Below are 16,515 nucleotides of genomic sequence, written 5' to 3' on the forward strand. Positions count from 1 at the left end.
CTCAGGAGGCAGAAGTTAGCACATCAAATCTAAGTACCACAAAGTAGATTCAAGTAACCAGAGTTAAAATTCATTAGACTGCCCTTCAGCAAACTCTGCAGGTCAGACAAGGTGGTCCACATCTCCATAAACCAAGCCTTACCGAAGTAGAGCTGAAAGAGCCGTGGATATTTTGCTGCCGGATAATCCAAGTAGCGATTTTGGCCATGGAGCTCAGAGCCTCTGCAGATGCTGTAGACTGAGTCAGACCATCAGCCATGCCAATAAGGACATTGGAGGTCATTTCAATCTCAGCTGAGGCAGAGCGAGGAGCAAATAAGTATGGAGGTTGTTTCTCTGGTGTGACGAGACGTTCCCAGTGAGTTGTTCCATCTGAAAGGGGAATAAAAGAATGAATACATTGTTAAACCCAAACTTCCCATAGGTTCTAAAGGCAAACCTGACAGGTCAGTTTCTTCCCCGAGCAAGCATTCGATCAGAAGCTGTACAGTAACGTCTTAACATGATTTTAGAGACCCTGTAGGAAAAATAATAAAAAAAGGCCCCTGGGGGTACTCACCTCGGAAGGGGGAAGCCTCAGGGTCCCAATCAGGCTTCCCCCTCCGCTGTAGCTGCAGGCAGTCCAGCACTGGCTCCCCCGAAGTGTCCTGGAATTCGACAAGCGCCGATTTACCTTTCCCGACTCCAGCGGGGGCACTCGAGGCTTTCCGCACAGATCAGGCAAAAATAGCCCATCTCCGGCGGGTCCGCTCTACTGCGCAGGCGACTTGCGCCTGCGCAGTAGAGCAGCCCGTTACAGCTGATAAAAATCCTAAAATAAATCTGCACCATTTCTATGGAAGCAGATATTGTTAAAGTGGGTCAGAGAAACTTTTACTCATTGCATAATTGTGTTCCTTTCATATAGTTTATAGGGCATTCCTCAAGCCAAACACTTGTTTTAATACTCTAATTCACTATAAACTAGACTACAGTGACCCGATTTTTCTGGGTCCAACCTGTGACGGAGGGGGGGTTTGGGGGACGGTGTTTGCCGTGCTGAAAAATGGGCATGGTCATGTCATTGTATGGGCGGAGCGTAACTAACCCCAAAGAAGCAAATCTAGCCAACTATGATCATTAAATAAATGCAGCAACAGTTACCCCACCCAGACACCGGAAAATAAATGCAATGTGGGCAACATTTTAGCAGAAATTTTCACATGCAAAAAAAAAAAAAAGGAATTTACACACCCGACAAAAGTCTTTTCCCAGCCAGTCTCTGGTGTGCAGCTCCCCCAACGATCCTCCTGCTCAAATCTCCCATGCTGAATGCAATAGCAGGGCTATGGGAAGATGGCACCCGAAGCCCTGTACTGGAGACACAAATAGTCTCCAATACAGGGCTTCGGACGCCATCTTCCCGTAGCCCTGCTCTGTCTGCCGGAAGACTATGCAGGCTAGAGCGGGGCTGTGGGCTATGAACTGGTGCGGCGTCTATTAGACGCCACGGCCAGTTCATGCAATGGACGGTGGCCAGAGTCCTGAGGACTGGACATCCCGCGGCTAAAAGCGGGACGCTTCCCGGGACCTCATGCAGCCTGGGACAGGGGACCCCAAATCCAGGACCTGTCCCGGGTAAAGCGGGACGTATGGTCACCGTAACTAAACAAGCCTCACCCACAGCTTCAGAGTGCCTTGGCACTGTAGCAAGGGCTTATGGGAGCTCAGTCTGGGCATGAGGAGGTTACTAGCCATTGATTTTAGAGGGAGGAGGGAGGAGGGGGACTGAATTTACACACAGGCAAGCTGACAGCATCTCCAGCCCTCAGGCCTGTGACAATCAGAACATGGCTGCCCTCGTATCATAGGAATAGAGAAAAAACGTTTGTATCATTTGCAGCTAAATATGCTGTGTAAACTAAACTTTAGATAAGATCGACAAGTTACTTTTAGTTTTTCATCTTGGATCCGCTTTAACATCCAGTTCTTTCAAATGGGCTTATCTGCCATCTCTGCCTATGGCAGGGGAGAGATCAGATTACAATTTTTGATTAGCCTGTCTAATTCCCCCTCATTTGTGTATAAACTATATACATACAGGGTGCATTTCTCTTTTCCTTCTGTCCTGTGCAAGAGTTCAGGTCCACTTTAGTGTCCCCATGTATTTGTAGCCGTGCGCCTGTTGGGACAACAGTTTTTCTTATATGGAGCAGTCTAAACCAGGTTTGTCTAACACTGCTACATTTTAGAGGTCAGTAAGAGAAAAAGGGTCCACAGACAGCAGGTGATGCAGTGATAACAGTAGCTGAATTAGCCATTTGTGTCTTCTAAATAGTAACTTCACTACATTGAGGGGAAGCAAGAAAGGTCAATGAGAGGCAAATATTTCTGACTGGGAATTGGCCCAATCCCATTCAGGCAAAGCATTTAATTGGCCCAATCGACAAAGGACTCAATTCTGGTAAGGTTAACTAATTACCTCATGTAATAAACAGGGCAGGGCATGTTAGCACATAATTTACCGAACAGTTTAAGACCTGCCCGTACCTGGAGGCAGTGGCAACTCCTGGAAATCTTTTTAGGGGTTGCTATGCAGGTGCTGGATATTTTCTAGGGGTAGCTGTGAACTTGCGGCGCGCGAAGCCGGAACAAAACAAAAAAAAATAAAAAGGGGCGTGTATAGGTAGCACTGCTGCCCCCTCTGCTCATGCATACTTCTGAGCTGGCGGTCGCTACCTCTGTGGCTGTTCCCACCGATCCTGTGTCAGGCGTCTCCCCGCCTCCTCTCCCTCTGTAGGGCTACAAGAAAATGGCCGCATTTGTGGACAGCAATGGCCATTTTCTTGCAGCACGACAGAAGGAGGAGAGGAAGAGAAAGAGGAAGAGGAAGAGGGAGAGGGAGAGGGAGAGAGGGAGAGAGAGAGGCGAGCAGCTGCTTGAAGAATTCTGGTAAATTTCCTCACATAGCTACCAGAATTGAGGCCAAAATGTTCAATGAGTTGAGAATTCAAACTTGTGTGCAGATCGCAAGTGGGACTTCACATGCAGTTAGAGAAACTGCCACCAGTTCCATAAACACACCAGTCCCACTCCCCACTAGAGCCACTCCCATTACAGCAACAAGTTTCGCTGCCATTTTGAACTCACTCCTGTATGATTCATCCATACACAGGCACCAATAGTTTCATTAATGTGGGATTGAAAGAGCCTTGTAAGAAACAAGGTGCAAACTTTGCACTACTTCCATGTAGTGCAAAGGCCAAAACGTTTTGAATACTGTAGGCGTACACTTTTACTACATGGTAGTTAAATTGGGCAGTCATTGGCCAATCAAAATTTGAGTACAAACCGAAGAGTTTTGTTTAAGGTGATTGGCCAATAATGGAGATGCTGCCTTTTGGTTTGTTTAGATTTGTAATAGAGTTAACACTGAAAACAAACCAAAATAAAAATAAAAAATAAAAAAAAAAGTCGTTAAAGATTAAATTTAATCATGTGTACACTTCTACAAATACAGTAAAACTGTAATCTAGGAACAAAACCACACAATATAGGGCACATGTACTGCTTAAAGGGTACCAGAACCCCCCCCCCCCCCATGAAAAAAAAAGTTCTAGTGGGTTCCAGCCCTAAGTTGGGCTCTGGTATCCTGTATGCATTTTAGAATGTATTCAAGATCATAGTTCTTGTACTTCGTGCTCCTTTTAACCTACAAATAGTAATTCTACACACCTTGGTTAATGGCCACAGCATTCAGGTTCTCCAATATTGCAGCAGCCCGTTCCAAATTTCCAACAGCTCTGAAAGCCCTGTACAGCATGATACGGTCATAGAGCTGAAGATCCTGCAGAGAGACCTGATCCAGGTATGCCAGAGCCGGCCGCAGCAACGACGACTAGAAGGAAGAACAGTGGTGACTCAAAGCATTTTATCAGAACTACATGCTAAGAGGAGCAGAAGATATACTTACAGTAGCTATATGCGATGTCTTTGACAGAACAACAACTACGGCGCAGGTAAAAGCAATGTCGCCATCAGCACCTCCCTAGATGGGGGATGAAAATGGTTATGAAATTATGGCAGACTTCATGTATTAATTCCAGCATCCTTAACTACTTCAGAACCATAGGTTTACACCCCTAGTGACCAGTCTATTTTTACAATTTGGGGCTCTGCAGCTTTTAAAGCTTGCTGCAGAGCCACACCATGCACACATGAACCCCCCCCCTTTCTGCCCACCAACAGAGCTTTGTTGGTGGGCTCCGATCGCTCCCAAGGTTTAGATTTTATACTTTTTGTAATACTTTTTTATTTCCCCTCAGCCAGCCAATCACTGTGATCGGGTGTCATAGGCAACCTATGAGAGCTGATCGCTCCTGTTCCTCCCAGGGGGCGAGCAGAGTGGCACAGCTGTCCCCAGTTAAGCGATACCGTAGATTGCAGCACTGTACAGTGTAAATAGACAGCAGTTTGACAGTCTAACAATCTATTGGCGGTCGCCGCAGGGAGACTGATGGAATGGAGCTCAGTCATTCAAGCGGAGATGCGCTGTGAAATACGCCTCAGAACTTAAATTGGCATGTGTGTAAAATTCCCTAGGTACTTTGCTTCAGTGCAAATCACAGGTAGGCAAGACTTAAAGGGGAACTTCAGCCTAAACAAACATACTGTCATTAAGTTACATTAGTTATGTTAATTAGGATAGGTAATATAATCTTTTACCCACCCTGTTTGAAAAGAACAGGCAAATGTTTGTTATTCATGGGGCAGCCATCTTTTTGGTTGAAAGGAGGTGACAGGACATTTGGAACTGTGCCTCATGCTCCCTGTGTCCTGATAACCCCTCCCAGCTGCACACACTAGGCTTCAAATGTCAAATTAAAAATGTAAAAAAAAAAAAAAAAAAACAGCAGAAGATCAGAAATCCCATCAAGCTTTGCACATCAGGGGAAAATGCCTGGGCAGTTTTCTGTGCAGCTAAAAATGAGACTTGTATAAGAGAAACAAAGTTCTGATGCTGTGAAAATATTAAAGAAACACCAGGCCTTTTCAGTGCTGCTGAGTCGATTTTTAGTCTGGAGGTTCACTTTAACATCCCTTATGCTGCATAATGCATGCTAGAAAGGACTTAATTTCTCCAGGGTTTTTTTTTCTGAAAAAAATCATCTTCAAGCTTAATCCTGCTGATGTTTCAACCAGTCATACAAGCCTGCTGCCCATCTTCAGCCAACCTTACTGAGGATTAGCCGAAAAGATCTTATTCAACAAGTCCTCAAGATCAGTTAACCTTCTTGAAAAATATCCACCTTAGCAATGAGCATTATAGGGAAGGTGTGGGGATGGACCAACAGTGGTTCAGAGAAGGGCGAGATTGATGGCCAGACCAGCTACCATCTCATGCCATTGCCTTCTCAGGGCTGCAGTGATTGAAGTTAGAAAGCTGCAGCCACATTACATTGCCCTCAGATACTCTGAAGAGCCTAAAGATAGCCTTGTCCCGAGTTATACCACTAGTCTGAAGTTGCATCAAGGTCAGTAAAACAAGTTTTTCCATCCCACTCACCAGTGGCGGACACAGGCAGCAGTGGGCCCCTGTGCAAAATATCAATTGTGGGCCCCCCTGACCTGCGGCGCGCGAAGCACGCCGCGCCCAAAAATGGGTGCAGCTATAACCTGCGGCGCGCGAAGCGCGCCGCGGCAACAAATGGGCGTGGATAGAACCTGCGGCGCGTAGCGCCGCGGCAAAAAATGGGCGTGGCAATGACCGGATAAGGGCGGAGCTAACTGTAATTTAAAGTGATCCCGGGGTGAGAGTGATATGGAGGCTGCCATATTTATTTCCTTTTAAACAATACTAGTTGCCTGGCGGCCCTGCTGATCTATTTGGCTGCAGTAATAAACTGAATTACACCAGCAACAAGCATGCAGCTTAATCTTCTCAGTTCTGACAATATTGTCAGAAACCCCTGACCTGCTGCATGCTTGTTCAGGGTCTATGGTTGAAAGAATAAGAGGCAGAGGACCAGAACGGCAACCAGGCAACTGGTATTGCTTAAAAGGAGAGAAATATGGCAGCCTCAATATTATTCTCACCTCAGGTTCCCTTGAAAAGTGCAACGCAAAGACAGTGGGCCCAAGTTTTGGTGACCCTTTCCCCAGAAAATTCACATAATTGTGCAGGTTTTCTCAAGAAAATACACATAATGTGAGCAGATTTGCCCAGAAAATACGTGCAATCATGTCGGCAGATATGCCCAGAAAATACGTGCAATCATGTCGGCAGATATGCCCAGAAAATACGTGCAATCATGTCGGCAGATATGCCCAGAAAATACGTGCAATCATGTCGGCAGATATGCCCAGAAAATACGTGCAATCATGTCGGCAGATATGCCCAGAAAATACGTGCAATCATGTCGGCAGATATGCCCAGAAAATACGTGCAATCATGTCGGCAGATATGCCCAGAAAATACGTGCAATCATGTCGGCAGATATGCCCAGAAAATACGTGCAATCATGTCGGCAGATATGCCCAGAAAATACGTGCAATCATGTCGGCAGATATGCCCAGAAAATACCTGCAATCATGTCGGCAGATATGCCCAGAAAATACCTGCAATCATGTCGGCAGATTTGCCCAGAAAACACATGCAATCATGTAGCAAATTTGCCCAGAACATACATGCAATCATGTGGCAGACCTGCCCAGAACATACACGCAATCATGTGGCAGACCTGCCCAGAACATGCACGCAATCATGTGGCAGACCTGCCCAGAACATACACCTGCTAAAATAAATAAAAAAAAAAACATTTACTCACCTGCAGCAGCAGACCTCCTGTCCCAGCCTCCATCCGGCGCGCAGCTCCCATGGGTGGTTGGGTGGATAGGTAGCCTGGTGGGTAGGTAGGCAGCCGGGTGGGTAGGTAGCCCTTAGCCGGGTGGGTAAGTAGCCTGGTGGGTGGCTGGGTAGCCGGGTGGGTAGCCTGGTGGGTGGCTGGGTAGGCGGGTGGGTAGGTAGCCTGGTGGGTGGGTAGGTGGGTGGTTAGGTAGCTGGGTGGGTGGGTAGGTAGCCTGGTGGGTTGGTAGGTAGCCGGGTGGGTAGGTAGGTAGGTAGCCTGGTGGGTAGGTAGGTAGCCGGGTGGGTGTGTAGGTAGCCGGGTGGGTAGGTAGCCGGGTGGGTGGGTAGGTATCCGGGTGGGTAGGTAGCCGGGTGGGTGGGTAGGTAGCCGGGTGGGTAGGTAGCCAGGTAGATAGCCGGCAGGGTGGTTAGGTAGCCGGGTGGGTAGCTAGGTAGCCGGGTGGGTAGGTAGCCGGGTGGGTAGGTAGCCAGGTAGATAGCTGGCAGGGTGGTTAGGTAGCCGGGTGGGTAGGTAGCCGGGTGGGTGGGTAGGTAGCCGGGTGGGTAGGTAGGTATCCGGGTGGGTAGGTAGCCGGGTGGGTGGGTAGGTAGCCGGGTGGGTGGGTAGGTAGCCAGCCGGGTGGGTGGGTAGGTAGCCAGCCGGGTGGGTGGGTAGGTAGCCAGCCGGGTGGGTGGGTAGGTAGCCAGCAGGGTGGGTAGGTAGCCGGGTGGGTAGGTAGCCAGGTAGATAGCCGGCAGGGTGGTTAGGTAGCCGGGTGGGTAGCTAGGTAGCCGGGTGGGTAGGTAGCCAGGTAGATAGCCGGCAGGGTGGTTAGGTAGCCGGGTGGGTAGCTAGGTAGCCGGGTGGGTAGGTAGCCGGCAGGGTGGTTAGGTAGCCGGGTGGGTAGCTAGGTAGCCGGGTGGGTAGCTAGGTAGCCGGGTGGGTAGCTAGGTAGCCGGGTGGGTAGCTAGGTAGCCGGGTGGGTAGCTAGGTAGCCGGGTGGGTAGCTAGGTAGCCGGGTGGGTAGCTAGGTAGCCGGGTGGGTAGCTAGGTAGCCGGGTGGGTAGGTAGCCGGGTGGGTAGGTAGCCAGGTAGATAGCCGGCAGGGTGGTTAGGTAGCCGGGTGGGTAGCTAGGTAGCCGGGTGGGTAGGTAGCCAGGTAGATAGCCGGCAGGGTGGTCAGGTAGCCGGGTGGGTAGCTAGGTAGCCGGGTGGGTAGGTAGCCAGGTAGGTAGCCGGCAGGGTGGTTAGGTAGCCGGGTGGGTAGCTAGGTAGCCGGGTGGGTAGGTAGCCGGGTGGGTAGGTAGCCAGGTAGATAGCCGGCAGGGTGGTTAGGTAGCCGGGTGGGTAGGTAGCCAGGTAGATAGCCGGCAGGGTGGTTAGGTAGCCGGGTGGGTAGCTAGGTAGCCGGGTGGGTGGGTAGGTAGCCTGGTTAGGTAGCCGGGTAGGTAGCGGGGTAGGTAGCCGGGTGGGTGGGTAAGGTAGCCGGGTGGGTAGCTATCCGGGTGGGGGGCCCGACTCCTATCCTCCCTCACTCACCTCGGGGCCCCCCTCCCGGTATGCGCTGCAGCCGGCGGGAGAGCAGAAAATACAGGAAGTCTCCGGCCGGGGCTGCAGCAGACGCTAGAGGCAGCTGCTGCTTAGTTTCCGATATGTCTCCAAAGTTGGAGACCAAGCGGCAGCTGCCGCCCCGGCCGGAGACTTCTTGTATTTTCCGCTCTCCCGCCGCATGAGGGGGGGGGGGGGGGCGAGGTGAGGGGGGAGGACAGGAGTTGGGCCCCCCAGGTTAAAAAATAAATAAATAAAAAAAAAAATAAAAAAAAAAAAAACCTGCAATACTTAATGGGCCCCTGAAGCAGCAGAACTTCAGGGGCCCTCGTGCGGCGGCACGGCCTGCACGGCCGTATGTCCGCCACTGCCACTCACCTTTAAGGCACTGTTAAACAGAGTTCCTGTTGCCTTGAACCTGCCAGAAGTTGGGTCTTGCAATTGTCCCAAGTAGATCAAGCCTTGCGTGATGACATTTTCATCAACAGGGATGTATGGCTTGAGGCTCAACATTGCTGTCAAACTTAGAAGAGTCAACCTGTAACAAAAAAAAAAAAAAAAAAAAACATTTTAAAGGGTTTTGCCCACACTTTAATGCCTCTTTTCCACAGGCAGTTGAACTATGCTTAGTAAGCAGTTGCCAGGCAGTGAGCAGTGAGTAGATGCAAGTTTGAGAGGCATTTCACTACCTATCAATTGCCGTGGAAAAGATCCAAGTCTATCACCAAGATTAGATGGCAGAAACTCCAGCATCTGATCATTTTGCCCAAGCTAATGTATTCTTCCGTGTGGACATCTAGTTTTAACTAAACCATTAACCCTTATCCATGTGGACATCTGCCACCAAACCATACATGAGGGAAGGGGGAAAAAAAATTAAAAAAAAATTAAGTGTTTGACTCTAAACTTTATTCCCCTCCTTTAAAATTGATTACTAATTTTAAAATGTTAAAATGAAGGAAAATAAACCAGGATAGAAAGGACCAGTGTGGTTTGAATTATAAAACATGTTTCTTATGAAATCTTTATGGTATGCGTGACTAGGTGTGGCTTAAGTGTCCCTCTCATCTCAAAAAGTTGGGAGGTATGCAAACTCCATTTTGTACACATTTATGCAGCATGAGACCAGACCATTGTTCTCATTTCCAAGCTGCATACAATGTCATCAGGAATAATTTATATCTTATTTATCAGCTTCAGCACTTAAAGGGACCCTGAGCACTCGAAAAATCTAGCCCGCAAGTTCTCCCACTGGTGTCCTGGCCCCTCTGTTTCTGGCAACTTTCAGGCTGAAAGTCGGACGACTCTTCCTGAATGGAGATGCTCAATGTCATTGCGCTGGCCGGTGTGACATCCCGGCGCATGTGTGAGTTATAAAACCGCGTATGCGCAAGACTGTCATGCCAGCCAGCGTGATATGGAGAGCCTCCATTCTGGAAGACCAGGTCAGGGACGATCACCAGATGTCATGAGTAATCACAAGTGATTCAAATTAGGTTTAATTGGCACAGATGTGCGGCAGGTATACAAGGGGTTATTTACCCACAATTCCACCATCCGCCCTGCGTTCCAAAGAGCTTGCATGCATCCTATTGGTCGCGTTGCAAGCCTCACTGCAGGCACTTACTCCTTCAAGCCAGGAAGAAGTGCGCCGGTGTGAGGCTTGCAATGTGACCAATAGGACACGTGCAAGCTCTTTGGATTGCAGGGCGGACTGTGGAATTATGGGTAAATAACCCCTTGTATCCCCACCGCACACCTGCGCCAATTAAACCTCATATGTAGTCACAAGTAATTACTTGTGATTACTCATGACAACAGCCGGTGATCAGCCCTGGATCTGGCCGCCCTTCAGCCTGAAAGTCGCTGATAACTGAGGCGCCAGTGGGACCGGTAGAGTAGCAAGGAGGATGCTGCGGGGAACTTATGGCCCATGGTGGGCTGTAGGAAGCCCCAGGTACCAGTTTCATTTTTTGAGTGTTCTGGGTCCGTTTAAAGTGGAATTGAAGTAAGAGGTATACGGAGGCTGCCATATTTATTTCCTTTTAATCAATACCAGTTGCCTGGCAGCCCTGCTGGTCTGTTTCTCTGCAGTATTATCTGAACACCAGAAACAAGCATGCAGCTAGTCTTGTCAGATCTGACTTTAAAGTCTTAAACACCTGATCTGCTGCATGCTTGTTCAGGGGCTATGGCTAATAGTATTAGAGGCAGAGGATAAGCAGGGCTGCCAGGCAATTGGTATTGCTTAAAAGGAAACAAACATGGCAGCCTCCATATACCTCTCTTCAGTTCCCTTTTAACATTGCTAAAGCCTGGGTCTACTACAGCCCACATACTATACTGCCAGTAGCATTCTATTAATATTGCCCATCCTATCCAGGGAGTGGTAGGTTTCTAGAGCAATGTAAAGTAAATAGAGTCCCTTAAAGGTGTGTACACATGGATATTTCCAAACGACTGGTCATTTGGACGTCAAATCGGGAGTGTGTACAAACGGTCGTTCAGCTGATAACGCTGGTTTTGACCGATCCACCAAGCCAATCAATCAAAACCAGCATTATCAGCTGAACGACCCTTTTTACACATGCCCGATTGACGTCCAAATGACCGGTCGTTTGATTTTTTTCTTTCCTTCCAAGATGTGTGCAAGTACCTTAAGACACATGGACTCCTGGATGGCAAGGAGACCTCTGCTTGACCAGTCCACCTACTGTGTTTCGAGAAATGTCTGCTGTGCTCTGTAGATTTGTGTAGCCATACTTCATTAAGGTGAAACTTTGCATAGAGGCTTGCCATATGGACTAACAGAATGACCATTTGTATGGTTGAATTGCATTTAGGGTCACCACCTTGTATTCCACCATGCTCACCAAGAGCTTGCTGAAGACTTTCCTCCAAAGGCGCTGAAGCTTCCATCAGAACTTCTGTATCGCAACTGCCGCATGTATCCTAAGAGGAAAAGCGGTTAAGGTGAATTACATTGTTTAACCACAAGATACTGAAACTTAAAGCGTTCTGCTCACAGCAGCTTTGGTAAATGGGCCAACTAAAAAAAAAAAAAAAAAAAAAAAACAACAAAAAAAAAAAACACAAAACTGCGAAGTGGTGACCTGATGAACACATTGCCATGTTTTAAATTTCCTTTTAATTAATACCAGTTTCCTGGCTGTTTTGCTAATCCTTCTGGTTAGTACCTGAACCACCTGAAAACAAGCAGGCAGCTAATACTCTAAGAAGTCTGATCTGGATGCTTGTTCAGGGTGTATTGCTAAAAGTATAAGAGGCAGAGGATCAGCAGGACTGTCAGGCAATCTGCATTGCTAAAATAAATATGGCAGCCTTCATAGGTCTTGACTCACATTTATAGGTTAATTGGCCAAGACTACATACCAGTATTGGTCTACCCCTGGATCATCGGAAATGTGGAAGAGTGCATGAGAATTTGTTGCATTTCTGTCCTGCAAACACCTCAACATGGTCCATCTAAAGAGGTGACAGGACCTTTGGCTGCATTGCACAGTGGCAGTAAATAGTAGCTTGACTGCATCAGCAACTGCAAACCACTCCCACTGAAGGGGTTGGACATTATATCCCACCAACAATGGCTGAGGGATGAATAGGTTATTTCAGTGGTCAGCCATATTTTACATCTAGGTCATGTTGGCAATCATGTTTGACAGTAAACCAAATCCAGGTGCTTCTATATCTTCAGCCCCCCCTTTCCAACTGGATTTGGGTGAGGGGGGGTCTTCATGTAGCACATAGGGGAGGGACTAGTTTATAGCGACACTATACAACTGAGGCCAGGTGGGAGAAGACTGGGGACAGAGCCAAAAGCAAGGGTCAACTGTTGATCACTATAGCAGTGAGAAGATGAGTGACCCATCGTATGTATAGATTTAATGCAGCTGTAGGGGGGGGGGGGGTCAAACTAGTGTTGGGCGAACACCTGGATGGTCGGGTTCGCAAACGTTCGCCGAACATGGCCGCGATGTTCGGGTGTTAGCCCCGAACATAATGGAAGTCAATGGGAACCCGAACTTTCGTGCTTTGTAAAGCTTCTTTACATGCTACATAACCCAAATTTGCAGGGTATGTGCACCTTGGGAGTGGGTACAAGAGGAAAAAAATATTTGAAACTTTACAATCAATTTTCTCAAAAACTATAAGCTCTTTTTCAAAGGAAAAAAATGTCTTTTAAATGCGGAAAATGTCATTTTTCTTTGCACAGGTAACATGCTTTTTGTCACCATGCAGTCATAAATGTAATACAGATAAGAGGTTCCAGGAAAAGGGACCGGTAACGCTAACCCAGCAGCAGCACACGTGATGGAACAGGAGGAGGGCGGCGCAGGAGGAGGCCACGCTTTGAGACAACAACCCAGGCCTTGCATGAGGACAAGAAGCGTGCGGATAGCAATTTGCATTTTGTCGCCATAAATGTAATACAGATGAGAGGTTCAATAAACAGGGACCAGAAATGCTAACCCATCACAGATCTTCATTGGTCATGTTACTTGGTTGGGGTCCAGGAGTGTTGCATAGTCGTTTCCAATCCAGGATTGATTCATTTTAATTTGAGTCAGACGGTCTGCATTTTCTGTGGAGAGGCGGATACGCCGATCTGTGACGATGCCTCCGGCAGCACTGAAACAGCGTTCCGACATAACGCTGGCTGCCGGGCAAGCCAGCACCTCTATTGCGTACATTGCCAGTTCGTGCCAGGTGTCTAGCTTCGATACCCAATAGTTGAAGGGTGCAGATGGATGGTTCGACACAGCTACGCCATCTGACATGTAGTCCTTGACCATCTTCTCCAGGCGATCGGTGTTGGAGGTGGATCTGCACGCTTGCTGTTCAGTGGGCTGCTGCTGCATGGGTGTCAGAAAATTTTCCCACTCCAAGGACACTGCCGATACCATTCCCTTTTGGGCACTAGCTGCGGCTTGTGTTTGCTGCCCTCCTGGTCATCCTGGGTTTGCGGAAGTCAGTCTGTCGGCGTACAACTGGCTAGAGGAGGGGGAGGATGTCAATCTCCTCTCTAAAGTCTCCACAAGGGCCTGCTGGTATTCTTCCATTTTGACCTGTCTGACTCTTTCTTCAAGCAGTTTTGGAACATTGTGTTTGTACCGTGGATCCAGAAGGGTATAAACCCAGTAATTGGTGTTGTCCAGAACGCGCACAATGCGTGGGTCACGTTCAATGCAGTCTAGCATGAATTGAGCCATGTGTGCCAGAGTCCTGCCAGAATCCTCATTCTCTTGTGAGTGTTGTGATAGTTGTGATGCATCATAGTCATCACCTTCTTCCTTGTCTGCTTCTGCTGACCATTCGCGCTGAATTGTGGAAGTCCAACGTGCACCGCTCTGGCCCTCGTCAGTGGTGGCATGAAATTCCTGCTCCAACTCCAGCTGTTCCTCCTCTTAGTCATAGCTGCTGGGGCCAGCGTTTCCTGAGGCAGATGGCCTGATGTTGGTATCACGCTGATCGTTTTCTCCTTCAGATTCCCCCAGTTGCATCATGACAGCTGTTTACTGAAGCAGTCAATGTTGAAAATCAAGGAAACAGCAGTGGTATGGTAATGCTGACTGAAAAGTTGTCGCTGCTCACAAGCAACGTGGATTGCTCAAAATTTTGGAGGACTTGGCAGAGGTCCAACATGTTGGCCCAATCGGATCCACAGAAGCTTGGCAGCTGTCCGGATGTGCCTCGGGACTGCGCCGTCATGTACTGGACCACTGCACTCTTCTGCTCGCAAAAGCGGGCTAGCATGTGCAGCGTAGAATTCCAGTGCGTAGGGACACCACACAGCAAGCGATGGTGGGGGAGATTGAAGCGCTCCTGCATCTTGGCGAGTGCCCCCGAAGCCGTACTGGAATTTCTACAATGTTTGGCCACTTGTCGCACCTTCAACAGAAGATCGGCCACGCCTGAGTATGTCCTCAGGAACCGCTGAACTACTAGGTTCATCACATGCGCCAGGCAAGGGATGTGTGTCAGCTTAGCCAACCTTAAAGCGTGAATGAGATTACTCCCATTATCACACACACACAACTATGCCCGGTTTCAGGTCCAGCGGTGCCAGCCACAAATCCGTCTGTTCCTTTATTCCCCTCCAAATTTCCTCCCGTGTGCCGCTTATCCCCAAGGCAGATCAGCTTCAGCAACACTTGCTGACGCATGCCAACAGCTGTGCTGCACTGCTTCCACGATCCTACTGCTGCTGGGTTAGCGTTTCCGGATGAGGTACAGCTTTGAGATGCATTGGAGGAGAAGGAGTCAGAGAGGTAGGTGCTGCTGTTATCCAGTGGGAGGGACGGCGGTGCAGCTGTTTGCTGCGTGGGCAACACCCGCGCCGTAGCAGGTGAGGAATCGCTGCCAGGCTCCACAAGGTTCACCCAGTGCGCGGTAAGGGAGATGTATCGACCCTGGCCGAACGCACTCGTCCAGGTGTCAGCGGTGAGGTGAACCTTGCAGGCAACAGCATTCTTCAAGCTTTGGGTTATTTTGCTGACCACGTGCTCATGCAACTCAGGCACGGCAAAGTGGTAGCGGCTGGGAACCACGTAACGTGGGATGGCCACTGACATCATGCCCTTGAAGCCGTTTGTCTCCACCACTCGATATGGCAGCATTTCGCAGGCCAGAAGCTTGGCTATGCTGGCTGTTACTGCCACGGCCCGGGGGTCATTTGCTGGCAATTTCCTCTTGCGCTCAAAGATCTCCGAGACAGACAACTGAACCGTAGGGCTGCACACTGAACGGCTGTTGGTTGTTGTGTTTGATGAAGACTGGGAGACCTCAAGAGCACTATTCCGGAAAGTGACAGTGTCAGCATCGTCTGATGTTTGTGAATGTGGTTGTGAACCACGCAATGGCTGGGCTACTGCTGCTGCTGAGGAGGGTCTGGTGGTGAGTCTGGTGACCCCAAGGGAGGCAGTGTTGCTGGTACCCTGTCCTGCCGCGTTTGCCCACAGAGTGGGATGTTTGGATACCATGTGGCGGGTCATGCTGGTGGTGGAGAGGTTGTTAATATTTTTCCCCCTGCTCAGGCGGGTCTTGCACACCTTGCAAATCACCATGGTACCATCCTCACTGCAGTCTTCAAAGAAAGGTTAGACTTTGGAGCACCTGCCTTGCTGGCGATTTCTGTTTGCGCCTCTTTTGCGTCTCACTTGAACTTCCACGCTTGTGGTGCCTGAAATTTCGCGCCGCCTACCTTGTGGCACAAGGCGAACTGGTGCAGCAGTGGGTTCTTCAACAGACTCATCTGTGCTGCTACGACGGCGATGTTCTCCTTCACATACAAAATCTGGGTCTGTGTCCACATTGTCCATACCCTCCTCTTCCATCTCCTCAAACTCGTCATATGTGATTGTGGGTCGCCGCCGTGGAGTAGAGCTCCCCAGAACAACCTCTGCGCAGCTCACTCCAACGTCGTCTTCCAGATCTTCTCGGCCGACCTCCTGCAATTGAAACCCCTCCTGCCCAACTTGCTCTGGGATTTGGGTTTCAAAGTCCTCGGACTCGCCTTGCATTTCAGTGCGCGGTGCATTTCCCACAGTAAATGGTTGTGAATCCGGGCACAACATTTCTGGCTGTTCCATTGACCTTTGAAAGGTGGAAGTTTGTTGGGCTGGGAATAGCTCCTGCGAATACCCCATTGTGATCATACACTTTCCGAGTTACAAGAAGGGAAATAAATAATTCGACACTGAGTCCGTAAGGACAGGCCCTATAAATGAACAACAGAGTTTGTAGCTCCTCTTCAAATAGACTACTAGTCAGATTAGAGTGCCCACGTAAGGCGACCCTAATTGTGGAGATATGAGTATCATCAGTAACCATTAGCAGTGGAGGTCTTCGCTTATCCCCCACTCAGGCAATTGGTCCCGGTGGTGTAGCTATTCCACATGTGGTTTAATCTCACACAACAAAGGGGACGATTGTGATACTAATGCTCAGTCATAGTGACCTGGTGCACCAGACCTGCATAGTTGGAGTTGTACACAATCTGTCACCTAATGGCTGCTAGAGGATGATTGTGAAGTGCTATATTTACAAAGTGCTGGTATATAGTAGTTCTGACATGTTTCACCCTCACGGCTTTTTCAAAGAAGTGCTGTACATATATACA

The 16,515-nt window shown here is 48.9% G+C and overlaps 1 protein-coding gene across 2 annotated transcripts in view; it reads right to left on the bottom strand.

The window, feature by feature from the left end:
* Positions 1-16,515, bottom strand: part of LOC137536062 (alpha-2-macroglobulin-like) — a 98,623-nt gene that overhangs the window by 15,436 nt on the left and 66,672 nt on the right. For both annotated transcript variants that reach the window (XM_068258034.1, XM_068258033.1), the window contains exons 25-29: positions 11,249-11,327; positions 8,754-8,913; positions 3,953-4,027; positions 3,715-3,877; positions 143-372 (exon numbers count right to left, since the gene is read on the bottom strand). In XM_068258034.1, coding sequence (XP_068114135.1) covers positions 143-372; positions 3,715-3,877; positions 3,953-4,027; positions 8,754-8,913; positions 11,249-11,327 — 707 coding nt within the window. The remainder of the gene's footprint in view (positions 1-142; positions 373-3,714; positions 3,878-3,952; positions 4,028-8,753; positions 8,914-11,248; positions 11,328-16,515) is intronic.

The sequence above is a fragment of the Hyperolius riggenbachi genome, chromosome 10 (genome assembly GCF_040937935.1).
Source record: "Hyperolius riggenbachi isolate aHypRig1 chromosome 10, aHypRig1.pri, whole genome shotgun sequence".
NCBI lineage: Eukaryota > Metazoa > Chordata > Amphibia > Anura > Hyperoliidae > Hyperolius > Hyperolius riggenbachi.